At 43.3% G+C, this 27,267-nt stretch overlaps 1 protein-coding gene across 1 annotated transcript in view; it reads left to right on the plus strand.

Moving 5' to 3' along the window:
- Positions 1-27,267, plus strand: part of SMAD4 (SMAD family member 4) — a 112,078-nt gene that overhangs the window by 41,867 nt on the left and 42,944 nt on the right. The window contains exons 7-10 of the mRNA XM_030192951.1: positions 3,487-3,606; positions 3,744-3,857; positions 8,224-8,274; positions 11,789-11,972. Of these exons, the coding sequence (XP_030048811.1) occupies positions 3,487-3,606; positions 3,744-3,857; positions 8,224-8,274; positions 11,789-11,972 (469 nt within the window). The remainder of the gene's footprint in view (positions 1-3,486; positions 3,607-3,743; positions 3,858-8,223; positions 8,275-11,788; positions 11,973-27,267) is intronic.

The following is a 27,267-nucleotide window of genomic DNA, read 5'->3' on the forward strand; positions in this document are numbered from 1 at the left end:
TTCTTCCTTGGTTTTTAATGCCATTACAGTAGCAGACAAGTTAATTTAGTATGCAACATGGGACCGTATGGTTGTTTACAGAACGTATTACATGTATGCTCTTAAACTAATCACTAAATGTCACTGTTAAGCAATTAGTGGGTGTCCCTCCCCCTGAAGGGTAGACAAGAGCTTCTCAGCCTTTGATGCACTGAACTCTAGCCTGGTGGTTTGTATACATTGATCCACATAGTGCTGCTGCTCAGCAGTCCCAGTTGTGCACAAGTAGAATGACACCACCGACACAGAATATTTCTTCTATTTTAACTGACCTGTGTTGGATATCCCACACTGTTGCTGTTTGTGGGTTCCATGTCCATGGATTGAGGTGAGGAGATTTTTTTTTTTTTGCTTTATCTTTTCAGAGACTTTATTCTTTCCCACCCAATGGATGTTGTGGGGAAAAAAATACCATAAGGGTCGGTAATGTGTACCTGCCTTGTCTGGAGACAAACTAATTCTCTGAAAATGTAATGTAATAGAACCAAATTTGGAATGGGGGGGGGGGGGGGGGAACTGGTAAAAAGACACAGTGAGTTTGAAAATCTGTTAGATTACATGGACAGTTCCAAAGAAATATAGGCTCATCGTCCAAAAGAAAAAAAAAAGCCCAGAATTTTCTTCTTTCAAAATGCTTCTCTCCTTCTCTTACTGTTCTCGTCACAGATACAGTTGGACATCCAGCACACAAATACACATACAGGTGGTTTGGAAATAATTCCATAAGGCATGATCCAAATGCTTTCACCACAAAGTGCCCCCAGCTTGTGCTACACTTCTATCCCTGTTGGCTTGGCTGTTAGTGAATCAAGTGTATTTCATTTTCTTTGTTGTAAATGTTACTGTGAAACTTAGTGACCGAACCATGTAGTTTGTTACTGGTTGCTATGTCTATGGGCTTCTAGTGGTAAAGAAGCACAGCAATACCTATTGCCTTGGGACAGTGGCATCCTGTGGCTAAACCAGCTTTGTCCAGTATGGCACTTACAATTTTACTTAGCTACAACAAACTTGGCTACATTTTTCAAATATTAGTTTTATCAAGGACGTTTGAAGTCACAATTTTGACGTGCTTTTCAAAAGTTAATTTGCAGTCTAAAATAACCCCCAAAAGTTTAAATTTTCAACCAATGGAAAATAATCCCATCAGTATTATTAAGTTTTAAGAAAAATACAGGTACAAAAATATCAAATTGCAAAATCCAAAATGGAGAAAATTCCCCTTCCCTCTCCTCTTCCATTAGCAGCATACCCTGTGACCCAGTACACTAGCAAGCTCTGAAACATCAAGAAAGCATGACAGGAAAATGACGCCCAGCTCGCACATTTATAAGTGTGCTTTGCAATCTAGTTGTCAAGAGTCCAAAAATGGAGTCCATACTTTGATAAAGAAATCTATCTTGTTGTGATTGGTGGCCAAAACTGACAAACGTTCCATACGAAGTAAAGAGTTTATTTGATTTCTTCCGAGATAATGTTGGCGGCTCAGGTTGAATCCATTGCAACAAAACACAATGTTTTGCCATCAAGCATGATTTCCTCACAAGTACTACTACTACTACTATTTAAGTAGGCACAGTTTTTGGAATTTGGGTATATTGTATTGAAGAAGTCTGTCAAGATGAGTCCAAAGTGTCTCCCAAAATTGGGAAATCTTTAAACAAGACCATCAATAATGAATATAAGTACATTCTTGAGCAGATCAAGTCGGCCAAATTTTGTGCACAAGACTGGGGCTCATATAAAGGCAATGCAAAATTGTGTAGTATGTTTCCCAGAAGGAAATTGACTCAGTTAGTTCCAATGCTCCGGACAGTCCTTCTTTAAATTTGCTAGGAGTGTACTCATCCTCCAAGCCATGTGCCCAATTTTGAATGGTTTGCACAAAGAGTTTGGCAATATGTTTCATCATATATGTTGATGTAGTGATCTATTTTTAACCAAAAATCTACCTATACATCTAAGGACTGGCACCCAAAGTAGTGACATCCCATCCAGATGCACTGGCTTTAGCAAAACCAGGATAAGCTGTCCACACCCATAGTGCTTCTGATTTGCAAGTATTCAATTTCAAACAGTGGTTTGACAGTCACTGAATTACCTTCTGCAAACATTCACTGTATCTAGTAATATCCTGACCACCACCTTCTTTAGCAGGGTATATAATCAGAATTGTCTGCAAAAACATAAAATAATTACGTGCAATTCTGATCACCATATCTCAAAAAAGATATAGTGGAATTAGAAAATGTTCAAAGAAGGGTGACCAAAATGTTAAAGGGGATGAAAGCCCTCTCATGTGAGGAGAGAATAAGTTAGTGCTCTTCAGTTTGGGAAAGAGATGGCTGAGGGGAGGGGAATATGATAGAGGTTTTGAGTGGAGTAGAACGGGTGAAAATGAACCTTTTTTTTTTTTTTTGACTCTTTCAAAAAGTACAACGAACAGGGGACATGCAAAGATACATGGTAATACTAAAACGAATAGGAGGAAATATTTTTTCACTTGAATAGCTAAGCTCTGGAACTCATTGTCGGAGGATATGGTAACAGCAGTTAACATATCTAGGTTTAAAAAAAAGGTTTGGACAAGTTTCTGGAGGAAAAGTCCATAGTCTGCTATTGAGATAGAAATGGGGGAAGCCACTGCTTGCCCTGGGATCAGTAGCATGAAATCTACTATTTGGGATTCTGCCCAGGTGCTTGTGTCCTGGATTGGCCACTATTGGAAACAGGATACTGGGCTAGATGGAACATTGGTCTGACCCAGTATGGCTATTTTTATGTTCTTGTAGCCAAATTTGTTAATTTCCCTATCAGTGATCTCACATTCTTGTTAGTATTAGTTAAACCTGACAGAGGAAACACTTAATGTTAAATGTTTCCTTCTTTATGTCTTCCAGGATGCCTGTTTATTGCATATACAGACATGTAGCTTTGAAACACACATTAGAAATTAATTTGTAAATCAGTAAATGTTATAAGATATTGACCAACTGGTGTTCAAAAGAACGCTATTAAACAATAGGACAGGCAGAGGTATAGAATGGAAGAGTATAATAAGACTAGACAGGTGAACATATCCCCAAAACTGGACCCCTCCAGACCACACCTAGTCCACAGAAGGGAAATCCAGGCCAAAAAAAATGTCTTAAGTGTAACTTTGAATCTGGTTTGTGATTCCTCAGCCCTCTGATTATGAGGAAGGAAGTTAACCAGAAAAGCAGCAAGAAAAAAAAATGCTGAATTGTGAGTTCAGTCCAAATGTGTACAAGTCTGAGGAGGGGGGGAGAGAGTTGGCCAGTGATAACCAAGAAAAATGGAGTCTGCTATAAGCTTTTCATTAACAGATGTTCCTGTGACAATGACGTAGTTTGTGGGTTGCTGCTGCCTACCTAGTTGTATATTCTGTAAGCATTGATGTCTCTCTTTTTTGTTGTTTTTGTTTAGGTCAATCTACCAATATATTGGCCGGAAATCATAGTGATGCACTTCTTCAGATTGCACCTGGGCCCCAGCAAGCAGCACAGCAGAATGGGTTCCCAGCTCAGCTTGCAACCTATCATCACAGTAAGTGTCTATACACTTCACCTGGAACAGATTTGAAACTTTGTGTTGATCTTTCAGCAAAGTCAGAATGCTAGAATAGAGTAGATAAACAATATGAAAGCAGGTCAGTGAGTAACATTATTCCCCTACAATTCTAGACAGTACCACACCCTGGACTGGAAGTAGAACTACAGCATTTCCCTCTAATATATCCCATCACCAGAATGGACACCTGCAGCATCATACACCCATGCCTCATACGGGACATTACTGTAAGTTCTGGCTGTTCTCTTTATTGTTTTGGGTAAAGGTCAAAAGTCCTGCGCTTTCACATCCAGTTAAGGAATTATTTTTTTTTTCATTCTGCTTTGTATCTTCTTTTTTATGGCAACTTAGGTTTACAAAGCACCATATGTCAACTTTACATTGGGGCGATAGATGTATAGTAGGAAAGTATATTTATAATAGCATTCCCTTGAGGTGACATGTGCTAAGATCTCAGTTCAACAGAAGTATGGTTTTACTTATGAATTTCTCTCTTATAGGCATTAAATCTGTATATATCCCCCTACCTAAAGGCCTTTTGCCTTTTCAGTGTTTAAAATTTATCTACCTGAGGCCAAACAAATGTTTGAGCGGTCTCACACTGAGCAGAACTCCAGGGTAAGTAAAGTAGGACATTTTACTTTTGTCTCTTTACATTTTTAAAAACTAACTCATTCTAAATATGTTCCAGAGCTGTTTGCCAAAATGTACCTTTGGTTTCTGTTTTAGCACAGGTCCCGTTTTATGCATTGAGACTGGGGTTAACAGTAAAATAACATGCCTTAAAGTTAGCCCATGTTGATAACTTCCTCCCATAATCTTGTAATGCTGCCAGATTTTTAAAAATAAGGCACTTGCATATCCAGTGCTGTGTTGAATGTATAAGTTCCTTTTGAAAATTGACCTTGGAAAGTTTAAAGATTGCTCAAGGTTATGTGGTAATCAACAAATTTATATGTATTTATAGGTGAAGGGGGGTCTTGCAGGTTTATAGTTGTGTATGTTCATAGTTATGTTTATTTTTTTTTTTAAATAAAAGCACTGTTGTATGTTCTCTCCTATATTATGATCGGTGTAGATTACTCCTGTTGGAATTCTGCGCCAAAAAAATTCAAAATTCTGCAAAATTCTGGAACTTTGTCATAATTTAAACACTCCATACACCTTTTTGAGCCACTCACACTCCATCCATATTTTTTTTCCAGCCCCCTCTCTGCACTCACACATAATATCCACCTTTTTTTCAGCCCTCCCTGCACACAGTCACACTCCATTTTGTTCAAGATCCCCCCTCCCCCCACCCCTCATCCTGTATTCACCAGTGAGGTAGGAGGAGGAAGAAGAGCTGTATCGGGACTACCTCTTTGGGGCAGGAAAGAACTCCACTCTTTCCTGCCCACTGCTGCTATTCTGAGCCAGTGCCGCCGCTTCTTTCAAATGGCTGCTGAGACTTTCTGCTGCAGGCCTCAAGAGATTCCGCTTGAAGTCTCTGCGGTTATTTTGAGAAGCGTTGGTACTGGTCAGAGAGCGGTGGCAACAGGCAGGAAAGAGGGGGTTCTTTTCTGCCCTGAAGAGGCCACTATACTACCAGGGACTGTTAAGATAGGCCTGGGGAGGGCCCACAGAGGCTTGTGGGGGAGGTGGCGTGAGGCCAGCCTTTCTTCCTTTACCATGACTTTTACCACGGGCTAAAGTTTTTAGCCGCTAAACTAGTCCCTGTTCCCATTCCCTTGATATTACTGTGTTTTTTTTTTTTTTAAAAATTCCCCATTACCGCCTCTTAAGGTCTGCTGCAGGTGAGCACTGTCTGTGTAGATACTTTCCCTCCAAGTGCTGCATGTAAAGGAGGTCCCATGGCAGTGGATCATGTGAGCCTCTGGTGCAACATGCGCTCTTGTAACCCGATTGACCAGATCAACAGATTCTGCACGAAAATGGTAAAACCTGTGCAGCTAGGGAATTGATTGGCTACATTAAGTTATCCCTCTTAGTAATTTTGAAAGCCATTTGTGTGCATAAATTGACTGAAAATTTCCTCCCCTCAATATAGTTAAAGTGAGCACTGTAGCTGCATTTAGGGAAAGTGTTCTTTGGGCCTTGTGTTTAGCATGATGGAAAAGAACGTGCATAGGTCACATTCATTGGGATTTACACTGGAGAACTTTGGGATAAAGTTGCTGTTCTTCTTCCTATCCAATCAGAAATTTCCAAAGAATTATCTACTGTACAGTAGAAAATTGGATTTCAGTCCATAAATTAAAGTTAAATAAGAAAAAGACAAAGTTGCTGTAAATTACAGGCTCCAAGGAGCCTGAGGAATCTCATCTCTCTATATAAAACGCATCTCCAACGTTCTGAAGCCTCCACAAGTCCCAACATTCCAAATGCATGGTGGTGAAACCCAGAATTCGCCCAGGAATGTTTGCCCCGCCCACCACGTCAAACGTCATGACGTCGAGGGCAGACCAATGACAAACAACCAATCACATCGCGAACATGTTACTAAGCGACGGCACGTGACGAATGAGGCATCGCGGAACAAAGAAAACCAGCAGCACACAGTTGCTATGCAACGACAACAGCAGCGCTACAAGGACCAATCACGCAACAAGTCTACCGAACAAGGGAGCAGAAGGAAGAACACAAACCGGGAACTTCAAAAACAACAAGGAGACAATGAAACTCGCTGGAAGCCGATGCAAATTTGGAAAACCATGCTTAAGATCACGGTATGTGCTTTCCCCAGACAAAACGCCCTACCAAAACAGAAAAAAGCTATTCAACAACGGAAGTACAAAAATCCGACTGCAAAGAAGTAGCATACAACAAAAACCAACAAAAAACAAACATTGCAGTCAATAATAAGTCCTTAGCTTTCACATTGTGGGAAGAAATGCACCATATAGTGCTCTCCACACAAACAACGGACACGGAGGGCTTAGGAAGGAAAGAAAAAAACAGCACATACACACTCGCTCATATTCTTACCTGGCTATAATGAGCAAATGACCTGCCACTATCACAGGGACTGCTAGCACCTCTCTCTCTCTCACACACACACACGGGACACAAAGGGAATGGAAGACAAGGAAAGAATCGTTGGGTATGGAGGGAGCGGCAGGGGAGATAAGGCAAGAACTGCCACAAATGGTTTTTGCTGTGCTATGTACAATTATAATGCAGACTCTTCATTTTGACCCTACCCTTTCACACTCTCTTTCACACAGACGCATAGACACACACTTACACTGTCTGTAAATCGCACCCACACACATATACATAATCTCTCACACAGACACACAAACACGCATCAAATGGTTCAGCTGTCCTATGTACAATTTCACTGCTGACTCTTTATTTTCACACTACCCTTGCACACTCTTTCACACACACACACACCCACTTTCTCTGTGTCACACACACATACATATACACACTCTCACTCTCTCTAAAACCTTGCTAGCGCCCGTTTCATTTGTTAACGAAACTGGCCTTTTTTACTAGTAATTAATAAATGAAAGAATGTCTCCCCCTCCCTGTAAGGATTTTAGGGGTGTTTGTTTTGACTCAACAGGTACTTTGGAGCTTCAGGTTAATAAGGGAGTCCAGAAAGCTTTTTTTTCTGATGAGTAAATTGTGTTGTATTCGTAAATATTTTGAAGTTCATCACTTTTGGGTGTTGGTCCAGGCTTTATTGCTAATTTCTTTGGACTATTGTAACATTATCTATTTGGGATGTTCTCAAGTATTAATGCGAAAATTGCGGACGATTCAAAACACCGTACTGAGATTGATTTATTCTGTAAAACATTCTGATCGTTAAAATGTTATGTTGTTTTCAACTTCGTGTGTGTCATTTCCCATAGAATGTTTTCCTTCAAAAAAAAAAAAAAAAGGCAAACCCACGGAAAGCTTCATATCAAAACAATGCAGATTGGAGGAAAGGGGAATGTTGTAAGGAGCCGCCTAGTTTGAGGTGACAGGACTGCGCAGAAATGACAGTATTTTAGTTATTTACACGTGTAAGTGACCACATATGCGCAGAGGAACTACAATTTAGACATTTGTTTGATATATTATTTTTAAATTATATATTGCTTTGCTGTGTTTGAAAGGCAGTATATCAAGAGTACAATAAACAATACAACCTGTTATAGAATGCTGACTAGCAACAAAATACATGCCGTGATTTGATGCTGTATATTTTGCCGTTCAGTGTGGGTGAAGTTTGGGTGAATCTTGGATGGAATGCACCAGTATGTGTGTAAATTATAAAACAGTTTATATGCGTTGTAACATCTAGGTGTGGGCATTTATACCAGCTGTAGGTCTGATATAAGTGATCATGTCTTAAATTTAAGTGGGTTTTCTGTCATTTGTGCTAATATTCTGTAAAGACAAATAGGTGCCTGCTTTTACCCTTACGCTTTCCCTTCGAAAACTGGCGCATAATCTGTGGGTTAAATGTATCTCCTGATTTTGTTTGGTGCAGACAGTTTGAACATTGCCCTTATAGTGTAAAACTATCCAGAACTCTGTATACTGCTATTAGGTTATTTGCATATATATGGTTTTTTTTTTTTTAATTTATAGGGCCAGGTCATAATGAACTTGCGTTCCAGCCGCCAATATCCAATCATCCTGGTAAGCCCTTACATTTTTTTTTTGTATTAGCAGAATTCTTTGTGCATTGTGTTACTTTTCTTGAAAACAAATCTGGTCATCTAGCTTTTTAATAGCAAGCCCATCAGTTGCTTAACTGGAAGGCTGAGTTCATGGTTTCCTAATGCTGGAGATTTAGTGTGTGGTTCAAAGAGGTGTTTTTTTTTTTTTTTTAGTGGTTTTTGCATATGCATTAGGAAACCTGTTCACTGAGTTTCAGCACACAGCTGTTACATATGGCTTATTATATCAGCCTCTGTAGGTGAGGAGCACACAAAATATTTTTTCTTTTTCATCTCACAAGTCCAAAACACATGGGTTATGTCCATCAGCCAGCAAAAGGAGACAGCAACTAAAGAGCTGTGAGCTTTATAAGAGGTACCGTGCAGGCATAGCGCACCAGTATTTTCTGTCTTCAGCAGATAGTGAAGGGAATCCCATACAGTCTATGCTGGTGAAGTAGCTCCTGGGACCAGCTGAAAAACTGGCCAACCAGTTGAGCTAAGCAGATAGGAGAGGAATCCAGTGACACAGGCTGTGTATTTCAGGGGATACCTGGAGGAGTCCCTGCCCCTCCCCCTACCTTCCAACTTGGTGGGGTTGATTGTTCACCATCTCAGTTTTAGCATGTCAAAACAAGGGCCTTTGGGGGAGCAAAAAAAAAGAAAATCAATGTGTGTTTGGGGGCTAAAATCGCTGGTCTGTAATTGGCCCAAGGGGGGAATGAGGAGCAATAGGAGCACTGTGTGTTCCCTGAGCCGTGGTGTTTGAAGAGTAGCAAGCAGTTCCTCCCTTTTGTGTTGGTCACATCAAAAGCAGTGCAAAAGGTTAGGCCTGGCAGATTATGGAAGAGCATAATTTATTTATTTATTTATTTATAGCATTTATACCTCGCTCTTTCCCGCTCAATAGCAGGTTCAGTGCGGCATACAAAGTATCACAGAAATAACACAATGTATGGGTACAAAGTATCAAAGAGGTAATACAATGTATGGGTAAAAGTATCACAAAGATAGTACAATTGTACAGAGAAGGACAAGAGGAAGAGATGTGGGGGAAGGGTTGAGGCATGTTTAATGTTAGTGGTGTGGATTAGGATCGTAAGTTAAATTGGGTCATTTGGATAGGCTTGTTTGAAGAGGTATGTTTTCAGCAGCTTTCGGAAGCGTAGATGTGCGTTTGTTGTTAGGATGAATCTTGATATGGTGTTCCAAAGTTGGCTGCCTATAACGGAGAAGTTGGATGCATAGTAAGTTTTATATTTGAGACCTTTGCAATTAGGCAGGTGAAGATTGAGATATGTTTGAGAAGATTTGGACCTGTTCCTGGCTGGAAGGTCGATTAGTTTGGCCATGTAACTTGGAGATTCTCCGTGGAGGATCTTGTGGATCAGTGTGTGGACTTTGAAGTTTATTCGTTCCTTGATGGGGAGCCAGTGGAGCTTTTCACGGAGAGGTGTTGCACTTTCGAACCATGATTTGCCAAAAATGAGTCTGGCTGCCGTGTTTTGGGCGGCAGTTAGGCAGCACATTCTTGCTACCTCATTTAAAAAGATCTCAGCAACTCCTCAGAAAATGGTGAGAGAAGTGGCCGTTTTGCCTTACTGCATGGAGTAGCTACTGTAACCCACTGTTCCTTCTTCTCAAGTCTCGAAGGAGACCTTTGCCCTTCATTCACAGCCTGTGCAGGATGGTACTCAAATTCTAGAAACTGAGGCCTTGTCCAGCATGGCATTGATGATTTTTCTGTGGAGTTCATTCTGCTTTTGCATAAGCTTTTCTTTATGTGGCAGTTTCAGGGAATGATTGTAGGACCTGGGTTTATAGAGAGAGAGTTGAGGCAAAGAGTGCCACACAGGCTAAAGATTGTGGTTTGGGGTCCTGGAGTATGCTGAGACACCCTCATTTGCATCAGGGGACATGGGTTTGGACCATGGGGCAGAGAGTCGTTGACTGGCCCTTGACAGGTACATTCATAGTTTGGTTGAACACCTGCTGCAGTGATGATTGAGTTTCTTTGCTGAATGGTCTTTCTCTTGTTTGGATGATTTCTGTCGTATTTGATTTTGTAGTTCCTTTCTATCTTTAACTTTAGTTATATACCGCTTAGACCTGCATGTTCAGTATAAGCAGTTAAGCAAATACTAATGATCTATAAATTATAGTTTGGTGTTGCGGAGCAGGTGGGGGAAGAGAGGTTGGTGGTTGGGAGGCGAGGATAGTGGAGGGCAGACTTATACGGTCTGTGCCAGAGCCGGTGATGGGAGGCGGAACTGGTGGTTGGGAGGCGGAAAATACTGCTGGGCAGACTTGTACGGTCTGTGCCCTGAAAAAGGCAGGTACAAATCAAGGTAAGGTATACACATATGAGTTTATCTTGTTGGGCAGACTGGATGGACCATGCAGGTCTTTTTTCTGCCGTCATCTACTATGTTACTATGTTGCTGCTGCCTGTGTTCAGGGAAGAGTATATATTGAGTGTCTCTCCTAAGAAAGGCCTATAGAAACTGAGCTGGGCAGTGTGAAGTGGCTGACTTGATGCCTGCTGTTGCCCCAAGGGGTGTTCGGAAGATTCTGGAGGGCAAAATGCTAGAGCTGTAGTGATCTTCCTGGGGGTGGGGGTTGGATTGGATTGGATTCTAGATCATGCTATAGCTAGTTGCACAGATACACTATAGTCTCCTTGTCAAACTTGAACCTGCGCTTGGACATCTCCTCCATCATTACCATGAACTGTCTGGGCCTATATAGTCTCTGCAAAGGGACCCTTCTTTTCTGTTGCCACTCTTCTGTCCTGCAGACAAGGGCCCAAAGGAACAACGTCCTGCTTCCATTCATTCTTATACCCACAATTAGTAGCACAGTAGTATTGTACAGGACTGCATGTGCCAGCACACTAAAATAGACAGACAGACATAGGCAGTTACATGCACAAAGACACACACAAACACATTAAGAGGGTTGGAAAGGGTGTTTGGTAGAAATGGGGCAATGTGGAGCAGAGGGGGAGGTAGGGCAGTAGCTAGTTAGAGCATGAGAGATTGGACCACATGTTGAAAAACCAGCCAGTAGCACAATGCACCAGTGTTTCAGGTCACTAGACATTTTTTTATGCCATTTAGTCACTATTTATAGAAGGTATCTTTTACAAAACATCTACGCATCCAGTGCCCTGAACACTTGGTTGGTGGTCCTGCTCGGCGCACACCTTCTCTATGCCCCAGACATTCTTTTCTGGGCACTTATATGTTGCACATGCATGCGGCAGTAATAGAATATCGCTGAGCAAATTCATGACTTTTGGACAGCCTGATGTGGACTTGTATGCATGAATGGTATCTAACTTTTATGTAATTGCCACATTAGTGTGTTTGTACTCGTATAAATCCTCTGAAGTTCAGTGAAACTGTTTGAGCTTCAGCTGGCAGTCTACTTCTGTTAGTCTGCCCACTCTTGGCATGTACTTTTATGTCTGTTCCTCATGTTTACTCCTGTAGCTCCTGACTACTGGTGTTCAATTGCCTACTTTGAAATGGATGTGCAGGTGGGAGAGACCTTTAAAGTTCCTTCAACTTGTCCCATTGTTACTGTTGATGGCTATGTGGACCCTTCTGGAGGAGACCGTTTTTGCCTTGGCCAGCTCTCCAATGTTCACAGAACAGAAGCCATTGAACGAGCAAGGTATTTAACTGATAACTTATAATTCTCCGAGGAAAAGCAGGCTGCTTGTTCTGACGATTGGGCTGTTGTCCACAACGGCCTAGGAGACCTGCAAATTTCTAAAGCAAACAAAAACTTTCCAGAACGCTCCGGCGTGCGGGCAGAGTGAACCGCGCATGCGCGAACGGCTTCCCGCCCGCAGCACAAGCGTGACATCGTCAGTTTCTTTTCATCCGCGTCTGGAGTGACACGGTGTTCTATTGTGATCATTTTTTGTGTTTTTTCAAAATTAAAAAAAAAAAAAGTTTATTTTTCCCTTTATTTCTTTAGTTTTCTGACGTTCAAGTTTCTTTCTTTTCTCGTCGAGTCTGGCTTTTAGGCTGCTCGATCGGTTTTTTTTTCCTTTTTGTGCTTTTTTAATTGGCACAATCGTGTCCTTTAATTTTGCAGCCGCCATTTTTCCGTCCATGTCATCGAGGATACCCAGCGGCTTCAAGCGTTGTACTCTGTGCAACCGGACCATCTCGGGTACCAACCCCCACGCGTGGTGCCTCCAGTGTCTCGGGCCCGATCATTTGCCAGCTGCTTGTAAGCCGTGTTCTTTAATGAAAAAACGGACCCAAGTGTCTCTGGAGGCTCAACGTGAAAAGCTTTTTGTGGATTGGTCTGGTCCTTCGACGTCTGCATCGGTACCAAGGTCGTCGTCATCGAGGGAAGCATCGATTTGGCTGCCGAACAACCATATCGCGCTGGGAGCAGCGAGGCATCGAGTGGGTCTCCACCTGTCTCGAGGCCTACTGCTATGCAGGCCCCCTGGGATCGACCTTCGTCTGACCCGGCCCCGAGGAGGCGTGAGGATTCCACGTCCTCCTCTTCGGTACCGAGGAGTCGTGATGACGGGCGTTGAGTGAAGGCTAAGAAGCACAATCATCGATCTCCTATGCGCGGTAAAGAGAGCTCTGGGAAGCCAAGGGATTCGGCACCCGAGAAGCGTCAGCGCCGAGAGGACCGCTCACCCTCTATACAGGAGGTGCCGATGCGTCGGTCTTCTGGCAGCCTGGTACCGGCTCTTGACCCACTTCAGATTCTGCCACCGACTCCTGCGCCGGCCCCCCCAGCCTTTTTCGATGGAAGCTCGACGAGTGCATCAGGGCCATTCTTCCAGAGCTTCTGGAGGGATTGTTGCGCCAGTCTACTTCGGTGCCAGGGGTGCAGGCGGCATCTGGTCCTTTGCCTGTGGTGAGGTCCCCGTCCTCGGTGCCGCTTGCGGCATTGGCGTCTGCTGCCACCCGCGTCGACTCTCCTTCGACATCTGTGGAGGAAGCTTCGCTGCAGTCCAGGCAAGGGTCGACTTCTCGACATCCCCCTTGAGGTTGTCGTTCCTCGACGTCGAGACAGGCTCGGGTTCGGGCTGCTCTTAGAGAGCTTTTGTCCGATATAGATGATTAGCGCTCCTGGGAGGAAGAGGATGATCCCAGATACTTTTCTGAAGAGTCATATGAGGTCCCCTCTGATCCTACTCCGCCAATTGAAAGAAGGATGTCTCTGCCTGAGAGTCTTTCTTTTTCCTCCTTTGTCCGGGAAATGTCTACGGATATTCCTTTCCCTATGGAGGTTGTGGATGAGCCCAGGTCTTGGATTATCCTTCTCCACCTACAGAGGTTGCAACGGCTCCCTTGCATAACACACTCAGGGAAGTTCTTATGCGAAACTGGTCGTTCCCTCTCTTTAATCCAGTGGTCCCCAGAAAAGCTGAGTCCCAGTACACAGTCTATGTAGAGCCGGTAATGGTGAAGTCTCAACTACCTAACGATTCCATGTTGGTGGATTCTGCTCTCAGAAGAGCCAAGAGTACTAGGGACTATGCCTCGGTGCCCCTAGGCAGAGAGTCTAGGACCTTGGATTCTTTTGGGAGAAAGACGTATCAGGCTGCTATGCTCGCAGCCAAGATTCAAACATACCAGCTCTACACGAGCATCCACTTGCGGAACTCGGTGAGGCAACTGTCCAGTTTGGTCGAAGCACTTCCTCCGGAGCTCTCCAAACCTTTTCACCAGGTGGTCAGGCAGCAGAAGGCGTGTTGAAAATTCCTGACATGGGGTACTTATGACACTTTTGATGTGGCATCCCGAGTAGTTGCTCAAGGTATAGTGATGCGCAGACTCTCATGGCTGCATGTCTCTGACCTGGATCATAAGACCCAGCAGCGAATGGCGGATGTTCCTTGCCAGGGAGGGATAACCTTTTTGGCAAAAAAGTAGAGGATATGGTCGATGAGATCAAGAAGCACCATGATGCTATGGATTCTTTCTCCCGCCAGGCATCTTCTGCTACCACCTCCTCATCTAGGAGGTTTTTTGGAGGGAAGAGGAGTGCTCCCTATTCCTATAATAGGCGTAGTTACACTCCTGCTTCTCGGCAGCCTGTCCAGACTCAGTCCCAGTGCGCTTGCTCCCATCAATGGCGTGCGCCTAAGGCGCCTGCGGCTCCCCAGCAAAAGCAAGGGACGGGCTTTTGACTGGCTCCAGTGCAGCATAGCCTCTGGAAAAAGTGTCCGTGCCAGACAGCTTGCCGGTCGGAGGGAGGTTGATATTTTTTCACCAAAGGTGGCCTCTCATAACCTCCGACCGTGGGTTCTTCAAATAGTCCGGTTAGGATACACCCTCAATCTGATATCCAAACCTCCAAATTGCCCACCGGGAGCTCATTCTTACAGCTCCCAGCACAGGCAGGTACTTGCAGAGGAACTCTCCGTCCTTCTAAAGGCCAATGCGGTCGAACCCATTCCACTAGGGGAAGAAGGGCTGGGATTCTATTCCAGATACTTCCTTGTGCAAAAGAAAACAGGGGGGATGCGTCCCATCCTAGACCTAAGGGCCCTGAACAAATTCCTAGTCCGAGAAAAGTTCAGGATGGTTTCCCTGGGCATTCTTCTTCCCATGATTCAGGAAAATGATTGGTTATGCTCTCTGGACTTAAAGGACGCCTATACCCACATCTCAATACTCCCAGCTCACAGGAAGTATCTTCGATTTCAGTTGAGAACTCGGTACTTTCAGTATTGTGTACTGCCCTTTGATCTGGCGTCTGCGTCCAGGGTTTTCACAAAGTGCCTGGCAGTTGTTGCAGCATCGCTACGCAGACTGGGGGTGCATGTGTTCCCTTATCTTGACGATTGGCTGGTGAAGAGCACCTCTGAGGCAGGCGCTCTACAGTCCATGCAGATGACTATTCGGGTGCTAGAACTTCTGGGCTTCATGATCAATTATCCCAAGTCCCATCTTGTCCTGGTTCAAAAATTGGAATTCATTGGAGCTCTGTTGGACACATGGACGTCTCGAGCTTATCTTCCCCAGGCAAGAGCAGACAATCTGCTGGCCTTAGTGGCCATGGCTCGAGTGTCTCAACAGATCACAGCTCGGCATATGTTGAGACTCTTAGGACACATGGCTTCCACAGTTCATGTAACTCCCATGGCACGCCTACATATGAGATCAGCTCAATGGACTCTAGCTTCCCAGTGGTGCCAGGCCACAGGGGATCTAGAGGATGTGATCCATCTCTCCACCAACTTTGGCAGTTCCCTTCAGTGGTGGACCATTTGCTCCAATTTGAGCTTGGGATGTCCATTCCAAATTCCTCAGCCACAAAAAGTGCTGACGACAGATGCATCCCTCCTGGGGTGGGGAGCTCATGTAGATGGACTTCACACTCAAGGAGCTTGGTCCTTTCAGAAAAAGGGCCTTCAGATCAACCTCCTGTAATTACGAGCGATCTGGAACGCTCAAGGCTTTCAGAGACTGGCTGTCCAACCACATCATCTTGATTCAGACAGACAATCAGGTTGCTATGTATTACACCAACAAGCAGGGGGGCACCGGATCTCGCCCTCTGTGTCAGGAAGCCGTTCGGATGTGGCTTTGGGCATGCCATCACGGCATGTTTCTCCAAGCCACGTATCTGGCAGGCGTAAACGACAGTCTGGCGGACAGGTTGAGCAGGGTCATGCAACCTCAGGAGTGGTCGCTCAACATGGGTGTTATCCACAAGATCTTTCGAGGCTGGGACACCCCCCTCGGTGGATCTTTTTGCCACTCAGATCAATCACAAAGTCCCTCAGTTCTGTTCCAGACTTCAGGCCCACGACAGACTAGCATCAGATGCTTTTCTCCTGCATTGGGGGACAGGCCTTCTGTATGCGTATCCTCCCATACCTCTAGTATGGAAGACTTTGCTGAATTTCAAGCAAGACCGTGGAGCAGTGATCCTGGTTGCTCCCTTCTGGCCTCGTCAGATCTGTTTTCCTCTTCTTCTGGAGTTGTCCTCCGAAGAACTGTGGAGATTGGAGTGTTTTCTGACTCTCATCCCCCAGAATGAGGGGTCGCTTCTACATCCCAACTTCCAGTCTCTGGCTCTCACGGCCTGGATGTTGAGAGCTTAGAAGTTGCTTCCTTGGGTCTTTCAAAGGGTGTCTCCCAAGTCTTGCTTGCTTCCAGATAAGATTCCATGAAAAAGTGTTATTCTTTCAGATGGAGGAGGTTTGCCGTCTGGTGTGACAGCAAGGCTCTAGATCCTTTTTCTTGTCCTACACGGACCCTGCTTGAATACCTTCTACACTTATCATAGTCTGGTCTCAAGACCAACTCCGTGAGAGTTCACCTTAGTGCGATTAGTGCTTATCACCACCCTGTAGAAGGTAAGCCTATCTCTGGACAGCCTTTAGTTGTTCACTTCATGAGAGGTTTGCTTTTGTCAAAGCCCCCTGTCAAGCCTCCACCAGTGTCATGGGATCTCAATGTCGTTCTCACCCAGCTGATGAAGCCTCCTTTTGAGCCACTGAATTCCTGCCATCTGAAGTACTTGACCTGGAAGGTCATTTTCTTGGTGGCTGTTACTTCAGTTTGTAGAGTCAGTGGATCTTATATCAAGTTTCATCATAACAGAGTAGTCCTCCGCACTCACCCTAAGTTCTTGCCGAAGGTGGTGTCGGAGTTCCATGTAAACAAGTCAATTGTCTTGCCAACATTTTTTCCCCGTCCTCATACCCGCCCTGGTGAAGACAAGTTGCACACCTTGGACTGTAAGAGAGCATTGGCCTTTTACGTGGAGCAGACAAAGCCCTACAGACAGTCCGCCCAATTGTTTGTTTCCTTCGATCCCAACAGGAGGGGAGTCGCCATCGGAAAACGCACAATCTCTAATTGGCTATTGGATTGCATATCTTTTTCTTATGCCCAAGCTGGGCTGACTCTAGAGGGCCATGTCACGGCTCATAATGTCAGAGCCATGGCTGCGTCATTGGCTCACTTGAAGTCAGCCTCTATTGGAGAGATTTGCAAGGATGCAACGTGGTCATCAGTCCACACATTTACATCTCACTACTGCCTTCAGCAGGATACCCGACGCGACAGTCGGTTTGGGCAGTCAGTTCTGCAGAATCTGTTTGGGGTTTAGAATCCAACTTCACCCCTCTAGGCCCTTTTTTGTTCTGTTCCAGGCTGCACTCTGTTAGTTGATTTTGGTTTTAGGCCAATCTATGTTATTGACCAATGTTAATTGTTTTGAGTGAGCCTGTGTGCTAGGGATACTCCAATCGTGAGAACAAGCAGCCTTCTTGTCTTCGAAGAAAGTGTAGATACATACCTGTAGCAGGTATTCTCCGAGGACAGCAGGCTGATTGTTCTCCACCCACCTCCCCTTTGGAGTTGTTCTAATTCTCTGGCTGCTTTTTTATTAAACTGACGATGTCACGCTCGTGCCACGGGCGGGAAGCCGTTCGCGCATGCGCGGTTCGCTCTGCCCACGCGCTGGAGCATTCTGGAAAGTTTTTGTTTGCTTTAGAGATTTGCCGGTCTCCTGGGCCGTTGCAGATGATGACCCAGTCGTGAGAACAATCAGCCTGCTGTCCTCGGAGAATACCTACTACAAGTATGTATCTACACTTTATAATGGTATATGGTCACATTGCATTTGTTGTATAGGTAAATGAGACATTCACAAGATATATAACTGCTTGCATCATGCAGACTGTACTAAAAAGGTCTGTAGTACATCATCATTCTATAACAGGTTTTTATTTTACAGCAGGCTTTCCATTTTGAGTTCTGAACACTTCCGGTACACTGTGTTAGAAAATGGTAGTACATAAAATGATACTGTAGACATGGCTGTGGTGTTTGAAGATATTTTGCTCAAATGCGCTTTGTCTTTAAGTCTAACAAATATACTTTTGTTGTGCATCATCTTTGAACATACTTTTTAACATAATGGTATGATTTTGATTTCAGATCAGTTGAATATAGTTGTATTCAATCATTTTGGTATAACATTGATTTGATGATGACAGAGGAAGTGGAAAGCTTAGAGTAAAGGCATTAGGACAATAGTATAGAATACCTTATGCTAGCCCCCCCTTTGGCACAGATTGATTAGAAAGTTATTACTATTTGTTTGTTAGCTGTCTAGTGTAACAACTTAGAGAATCAGATTTTTGTTTTATTTTAAAAGACAAAATGAGCATGACCCTGGGCTAAGCTGTGTCTTTTACAACCATAGCTAAGGCTGCATCCTCTGTTACTAATGCTGAAAAGACAGAACAGAGTAAAAGAGAATGTAGGTCCAGAGTACTTAATGCCAGAGACTGAACATGGCTGTGATTGACAAAGCTCCATAGGGCATCTAACTGCTGCACCCAGCAGTCATCAGAATTTTACAGAAATGATTACTAGAGTACAACCATCTACACAAGTGATATTCACTATTTCCTTAGCATCCCTCCGGACCGGACCAGGATTGGACTGATGGGTTGTGCTCGCCTACCAGCAGGTGGAGACTGAGAAAAAACTCTGACTCTAGAGAGCCAATAGGAGCCCTGGCCATGTGACCTTAGCCTCAGTATTTTCTCAGTCTCCCAGCAGGTAGGAAGCGAGCCCATTAGTCTTTCTCTTTATCTTTTAGTGGTTAATAAGGCTACCTCTTCTTCTGTGCCTAGGAATTCTCTGTTAGACGCTGGTCAGGCAGGAATTTCTTTTCCTTTCTTGTTTCCTTTCTTTACAGCCTCTGGGGGTGTTAAACTCGGGTGTCCCCGAGTCCCTCCCCCCTTCCTCCCCATCTCCCATATGTGGCTGGGAAGGACTACCCTTTGTTTAGAAAGGTGTATGTCTTTGGGAGAGGCAGCCACTATAGAAAGTTAAAGCTAAATCACGAGCAGGCAGCTCTGTGTTTTTCCCCATTACTTTAACGAGCAGGCAGCTCTGGTTGCTGTTTTGGGTGTCTATATTATCTAGCTGTTAAAAAAAAAAAAAAAAAAAAAAAAAAAAAGAGGCAGCAGTATTTTGGAGGAGTTTTCTTGGCTGGTTATTGCTCTTCCTTCTGTTTTTTTTTTTTTGGTCAGTTTTAATTTTAGCGGTTTGTTCGGCGGAACAGGGCTTCAAAAAAAAAAAAAAAAAGATTTTGGCGCGAATCGGGTGCACGCGCATTACCGTCATGTCCGAGAAGCTGAGACGCTACGCTGTATGCCAGCGTCGGGCATCTCCTCTTCCAGCTCCTGTAAATATTGTACACCGCTGGGGGGTGCGTCGGGACCTTCTCTTTCGCCGTCTTCGGGGCTTCAGTTGTCAGCCCAGAGTCCCTCGCCGTCGCGGTCTGCTGTAGCAGTTCGGGACGGGTCAGGTGCACCTCCGGATGCCGCTCCCGCGAATTCTGCGAGTGCGGTGCCCATTTTGTTTGTTTCCCACGACGCGAAGTGTTTTTATTTGGATGTAGAGAGCTCCATTATGCAGGAGAGGCTGCAGCATGTTTTTTTTTTTTTTTTTTCACTTCCTGTGCATTTTTGCTATCGGTACATGAGTTTTGTCATACGGGGAAAGACTAAGATTCCATCAAGCCCACCATCCTGTTCTCAGTTGGGGTCCATACAGGTGGCAAATACCACATTCATCTCGGTACATCTCAGTACATCTCAGTATGGGAGGAGAGATGACCATGATACAAGGATGTTGAGAAGGTCCTCATTACCAGTTTTCTTGCCCTGCTCTTCGGTCTAGCGGCGGCTCCGCGCACTTTCACTTAAGTTATGGTCGTAGTAGCAGTGGCGCTCATGAAGCAAGGTTTCTCGTTTCATCCTTTCCTGGACGACCGGTTCATTAGAGACAATCTTATTGGCAGAGTTGTCACGTCAAGCAACGGGTGGTGCATTTCGGACAGACTCTAGGTTACGTGGTGAATGTAGCCAGGTCTCTCATTTGATCTCTCTTTTGAGCTTTCATGTGATCGCATTAGATTTAATTTCATATCTCTGTTTTTTCTCTCTTGTTTAATCAAGTTCAAGCATCCCACTTTATGTTTTTTCTTGATGATCTTGGGCCTTTGGCCATTTCCTGCCTCTATTTTGCAGAGTACAATTTTTCTTTCTAGCTCCCAAGAAGGAATTTCTTCTGCATTCTCTTTGGAGTCTCGGTAGTCTCCTTTGGCAACTTTTCACTCCGTCAATTTCAGGGGCATTGGAATAATTGAAATAAATAAATAAGAGAACCTTATGTGTATTTTTTTGTGTGGGTTTTTCCTCCTTGATTTCACCGTGCTAGACTCTCTCCTTCTGGGCGTTGTCAGCGGAGGGTACCTTAATGGGACGTCCCAGTTCTAGAACCTTTTGGTTTCGCTCTGACCTCCCATATTCCTCGCTTAGTCTCTTGCTGGAAAGATTCGTCAGTGGCACGGATACATGCCCTCTCGCACCCGGATATTTATCTTGGATGGTATTCCCTCAGCTCAGTTGGCCTCTGTATTCTCAATAGTGCAACACGGGTCTGGTGGTTGAGATTGAGCATCCTTCCTGCAGGTATGCCTGGAGAATATACACAGTGGACAGTTTTTGGTGGCTACATCGAGGAAAATATATATGTATATATGTAGTCTACTACATAAGTACATATGTAATACCACACTGGGAAAAGGTCAAAGGTTTCATCGAGCCCAGCTTTCTGTCCACGGCCAACCCAGGCCATGAGCACCTGGCTAGATTCCTAAACGTACAAACATTCTCTGCATGTTATTCCTGGAACTGTGTAGTGGTTTATGGACTCCTATATGTATCTAACAGATAAAAGGTACTGACAAGTGTCTACTGTTGTTTTATTCCCGTTTCCACTAATTGGGGTCTACGACAAGAGTCTCAGGTGATCTGCTTGCAGAGGCAACAGCTACAGACGATTCTTTCTCTCTCATTTGAATTGCGCTCTGAGATATGTTTTCTTCATATTGTCTAACTGCAGCGGCTGGCAGTTGATTGGGACCTTCAGTCTAGTTTGCAGCAGGAATTTAGGTACCTTCTTCTCCTGCATAGTATTTTATTCTAGGCTGATTTATTTAACTGCACTCTTATTTTTACCTCTTTAGCTTCAAGTGATCAGGTACTTTCTCACTGACAGCCTTTACATACTTCCAATCTGTTGCTAGGTTGGCAAGGGTCTAGGATATCTGCAGGAATGGTAGATTCATTGCAGATTTTTTGTTTGTTTGTTTCGAGGCGGCTCCGTCTCTACCTTTGCCATCTTTCGTTCAGTCGTTTTTTCTCGACTCTCTCTCTGTCCTTTGCGCTGTACTAATAGTGCGGTAGGGAACAATATATAGCGGCCCTTGGTAGGGGGCATGTTCAGCGTCGCTTGGACTTTTCAGTTTTCTTGCTTTGTAGTCATCCTATTTAGTTTGTTGGTGGCTCTTGGATCGTCAAGCTTTCGGCTCGTTATTCATCCTAGTTTGGGTGTTTTAAGGGACTCTACCGCGTTCTCAATGTCTGTCCCTCCCGTAAGATTACTGCTTTGGTACTTCCCATCAGTCCAATCCTGGTCCGGTCCGGAGGGACGCTAAGGAAGGAGAAATTAGATCTTACCTGCTAATTTGCTTTCCTTTAGTCCCTCCGGACCGGACCAGGCCCCTCCCATTTTCGTCATCTTTTCAACGGAATATTAAAATAAATAAATAAATAAATAAACAAAAAATAAATAAATAAAAAATAACAACCACCACAAACAAGCAATTAAGCCAGAAGCTTGTATAGATAGAATTTTAAGTGAGCCATGTCACGTCTCTGGTCGAAGTTGCTGGTGGGCTCCGTTCCTGGTATATGTATATGTTTATATGTATCTTGGTAGATATCTGTTCAGCTTTAAAGGGCCATACCACTTCTCTGGTGGGAATTGCTGGTGATCTATAATACAAGTGAGCCATACCTCTCTTCTGGTGGGAGTTGCTGGGGAGCTATGATACAAGTGAGCCATACCTCTTCTCTGGTGAGAATTGCCGGTCGGCTATAATACAAGTGAGCCATACCACTTCTCTGGTGGGAGTTGCTGGTGAGCTATGATACAAGTGAGCCATACCTCTTCTCTGGTGAGAATTGCTGGTCGGCTATAATACAAATGAGCCATACCACTTCTCTGCGGAGAGTTGCGGGTGAGCTGTAATACATAAGGGGCCATACCACTCCTCTGGTGAGAGTTGCTGGTGAGCTCTAATGCATAAGGGGCCATACCACTTCTCTGGTGAGAGTTGCTGGTGAGCTCTAGTACTCGGTTTTGCCGAGGAATTTGTGGCTGCTAGGATTCCATACGGCACAGAAGGTCTTTCTTTCTTTCCTGCTTTGTTATTCAAATACTGAGGCTAAGGTCACATGGCCAGGGCTCCTATTGGCTCTCTAGAGTCAGAGTTTTTTCTCAGTCTCCACCTGCTGGTAGGCGAGCACAACCCATCAGTCCAATCCTGGTCCGGTCCGGAGGGACTAAAGGAAAGCAAATTAGCAGGTAAGATCTAATTTCTCCTTTTCGAACAGGGTCCATAGTGGTAAAAGACTTTAATGTGAGAGTCAGAACCATTGACTGACAAAGTGGGTGGTACCCAGCAACCTGGCTAATGAATCAAAGGGAGGTCCTCCTGCAGAGGTTCATCCAGACTGGCTGTTCACGCAACTAAAAATCTGGTTCCCCAGTCTCACTCTCCATCTTGCCTCCCCCTCATACACTTCCACCCAAACTCACTCCAGTATAACAGTTTTGACTTGGTTCTCTTTATGTTTGGTATATATTTGAGGTAAGTGGTCTAAAAAAATGCTTGATACCAAGGTTCCTTTCAGCTGTGCTCTTTGATCTCTATCTGGCACCAGTTTGTAGAATACTGTCTAGTCATGAGGTACATAACAGAATTTATGATGACAATATTCAATTTTTTGTCCCTATTGTAGAATTAACCAATATTTGAGTGCCATTAAACAGTGGATGAATGAGAATCGTTTAGCTATTAATTTGGCTAAGACTGAGGAGGTGATGGTGGGAGACCTAGAGAGCTTGGCTATCCTAAAATTGTTAGGTTGGGAGCAAATTATATATATATAGTCTACATATAATTCCCAACTCTTTGTTAATGAAAATGCAAGTGAAGGAATTGGTTAGGGCTGTGCTTTTTAAAATTGTCTATGATGAAAATTGAAAGATACTATTCCTTGAAATGATTTTAGGTCTGTATTACAGGCATTAGTTATTTCTAAACTTGATTATTGTAATTCATTGTACCTACCATTACTAAAGGCCATGATTAAAGCTTTCCAATTAGTCCAGAATAAAACTTCATATTTGCTGTTGGTGGTGGTTGTGTTATAATCACATTCTTTCTCCCCCCACCCCCCCTTCCATCATTTGTTCGTACTACACTGGCTTTCGATTATATGGAGGGTAAAGTTTAATATCTTAACTCTAATCCATTGAGCAGTAGCCTAATGGGTAGTGTAGTGGGCTGAGAACCCTGGGGTACTAGGTTAAATTCCCACCGTAGCTCCTTGTGATCCTGGGCAAATCACTCCATTGACCCAGGTACAAAAGAAAATTAGATTGTGAGCCCAGTAGGGACAGAGAAAGTACCTGCATATAATAAATGTAAACTGCTTTGGTTGTACCACGGAAAGACAATATATTAAATCCCCTTTGACCCTTAAGCAGTGATGCCTGTCAGTATTTTAGTATGGTATTACATATTTATAAACCAACATTTTCTTTATGCCCTGAGCACTTTTGCCAATTTCATATTCCATACATCTGTCGGTTCCAGCTGGCCGAGACAAGGGGCCAGTGCTTTTTGGTGGCAGGGCCAATCAAATGGAATTCACTGCTTAATGAACTTGGAGCAATTGAGAATGTCCTTGATTTTAGAATTGAAAGCTTGGTTAATTCAACAAGCATTTGGGTCTTGATGAGTTTACTTCTGTCATTGGTTCAGGCCTATGGTAATGACTTTGAAGCTGGCCTTTTTCATGTCTGTCATATTTTGTTACTGTGTATGTATTTTGTCCCATGCCTAGTGCTGTTGATGGAGTAGGTTATATATATTTAAAATAAAATTTTTATACTGATGATATACAGCTTTTTAAACATAATTTAAAACTGCTTGTCCCTGGGATCATAAGAATAGCCATACTGGGTCATACCAATAGTCCATCTAGCCCAGTATCCTGCTTCTAACAGTGACCAATCCAGGTCACAAGTACCTGGCAGAAACCCAATTAGCAGTAACATTCCATGCTACCAGTCCCAGTAACAGACTATGGTCTTTTCCTCCAGGAAATTGTCCAAGCCTTTTTTTTAAAATCCAGATAACACTAACCACTGTTACCACATCCTCCAGCAGCAAGTTCCAGAGCTTAACTATTCTTTGAGTGGAAAAAATATTTCCTTCTATTTGTTTTACAAGTATTTCCATGTAGTTTCATCAAGTGTCCTCTGATCTTTGTTTTTTTTTTTTTTTTTTTTGTAAGAGTGAAAAATTGATTCACTTCTACCCATTCTACCACTCAGGATTTTATAGACCTCAGTCATGTCCCATGAAGAGCCCTAACTTCTTATAGCCTTTCCTCATATGGGAGGAATTCCATCCACGTTATCATTTTGGTTGATCGTCTTTGAACCTTTTCTAATTCTGCTAACTCTTTTTTGAGATACAGCGACCAGAATTGAACGCAATACTCAAGATGAGGTCACACCATGGAGCGATACAGAGGCATTATAATATTTTTGGTCTTTACATGCATCCCTTTCCTAATAATTACTAGCATTCTGTTTCTTTTTTGGCCACCTCACACTGGGGAGAAGATTTCAGCGTATTGTCTACAATGACACCTAGAGTGCTGACTCCTAAGGTAGACCCTAGCATCAGTTAACTATGATTTGGATTATTCTTCCCAATGTGCATCACTTTGCATTTGTCTACATTAAATTTCATCTTCCATTTGGATACCCAGTCTTCCAGTTTTCTAAGGTCTTCCTGCAATTTTTCACAAATAGCATGTGTTTTGACCCCAGAGACAAGATGGTGTCTACGAGAGGAGATGTGTGTTGAGTGCTTTTGAAACCTACAGCGTAATCTTCAAAGAGTAATACCTTTTCCCCCTTCTGAATGGGGAAGAGGAAAGGGAAAACCGGGGTGAAAGCCTCTCCTAACCTCGGGGGAAATTCTGCTCTTAGGTAGACAACGCCCGAGGCATACAGAGTTCAAACACCAGGAATGCAGATGCCTATCTTGACCGGCTCCTCCCTGCGGCTGGAGGACCTCAGCATTGAAGCGGCTTCGTTAAGTCCGCCTCTCCAACTACCACCCCCGAGAACAGGAAACAGAGCGACGCCGGCAGTGGAGCCAAGGAGTGACTTTCCCGAAGTAGGTATGTCCACGCTGCTGGCTGGGAGAGGCCCTGCCGATTTTTCTACCCCGGTGGATTTAACAACACTTGGTGTAGCAGGGGTTGAAAACCCTTTGCTGTCTCCAACTCTGGGAACTGCTCCTGTGGGTCTCGAGGTGAAACAAAGACCAGCGGTAGTAATTCTTGAAGTGCTGTGGGACGCTATCCAGACTTTGAACGTATCACTCCTCCAGGTAAATAATTCATTTAAACAAGAATTATCTGCTTTGAAACAATCTCAGCATTCTATGACTGAGAGAGTTCAATCATATGAACAAAAGAACTGATTTGCATGATGGTGAATTAAAAAAACTACAAAGCTCTATTGGAACACTTATTCAGGATAGAAATATTATGACTAAGAAGATAGAATACTTAGATAATCAGATGAGGAAGAACATCCTGAGATTCCTTAAATTTCCAAAATCACCACTGATTTCCCCAACTGAAATACTGAAGAAATATTTTATAGAAGTATTAGCAATTCCGAAGGAAGCACTGTCACCAATTGTTAAAGCATATTATATTACTTGATCTACAATGCTTTCTGACGACCCTCAGCAGCAATTAAATCTAACGGAATTTTTGGAAAGTTCCCTCGAGGTAATAACTGATCGAACAACTCTCATTATGACTTTTGCGTTTGAAACAGATAGAAACAATATATTACGTTTATACTTTAGACATATTTCTGTACACTTCCTTGGTACTAAAATACAAATATTTCCTGTTTTGAATAAGGAAACCAAAAAAAGAAGACGGCAAATCAAGAATTCTCGCTTTGCATGGAACCTTTCTTTTAAAATCTGCCTGCAGGTGTTTAGTATCCTTAAACTCGATTAACTATGTTTTTTTTTAACCAAGGAAATTAAATGGATTTATATATATCATGAACGAGGAGATGTTCGTAGTCCGGATGCACCAACAGATTGAATGCTGGAAATCGCTGGCAGATGTTTTGCATCCTCCCTTTTAGTTTAGTCATATTAATTTATTACCTTTTTAATATTATTTCCTAGTATCTTGTCTATAAATATTGTGGACAAATTTTTCAGATTAATTCTCCAATTGTTTTAAATTTCTTATTTTCTTTTCCATTTTACTAATCATTCATGTTATGTAAATCTAGACATGAAACTTATAAATAAAGAATTTAAAAAAATAGCATGTGTTTTGACAATTTTGAATAGTTTTGTCTCATCTGCAAATTTAATCACCTCACTTATTCCATTTTCCAGATCATTTATAAATATGTTAAATAGCACCAGTCTCAGTACAGATCTCCATGGCACTCCACTATGCACTCTCCTCCTTTGAAAAAAATGGCCATTTAACCCTACCTTCTGTTTTCTGTCCATTAACCAATTCCTAATCCAGAGAAGGACATTGCCTCCCATCCCATGACTTTTTTTAATTTTCTCAGGAGTCTCATGAGGAATTGTTAAAAGCTTTCTGAAAATCCAGATAAACTACATCAACCGCCTCATCTTTATCAACATATTTATTTACGCCTTAAAAAGAAATGAAGTAAATTGTATTATGTATAACTGATGAGAAGCAATTCTTGAAGATATCTTGGCTCCTTCCGACAAGGCTTCT

The sequence above is a fragment of the Microcaecilia unicolor genome, chromosome 2 (genome assembly GCF_901765095.1).
Source record: "Microcaecilia unicolor chromosome 2, aMicUni1.1, whole genome shotgun sequence".
NCBI lineage: Eukaryota > Metazoa > Chordata > Amphibia > Gymnophiona > Siphonopidae > Microcaecilia > Microcaecilia unicolor.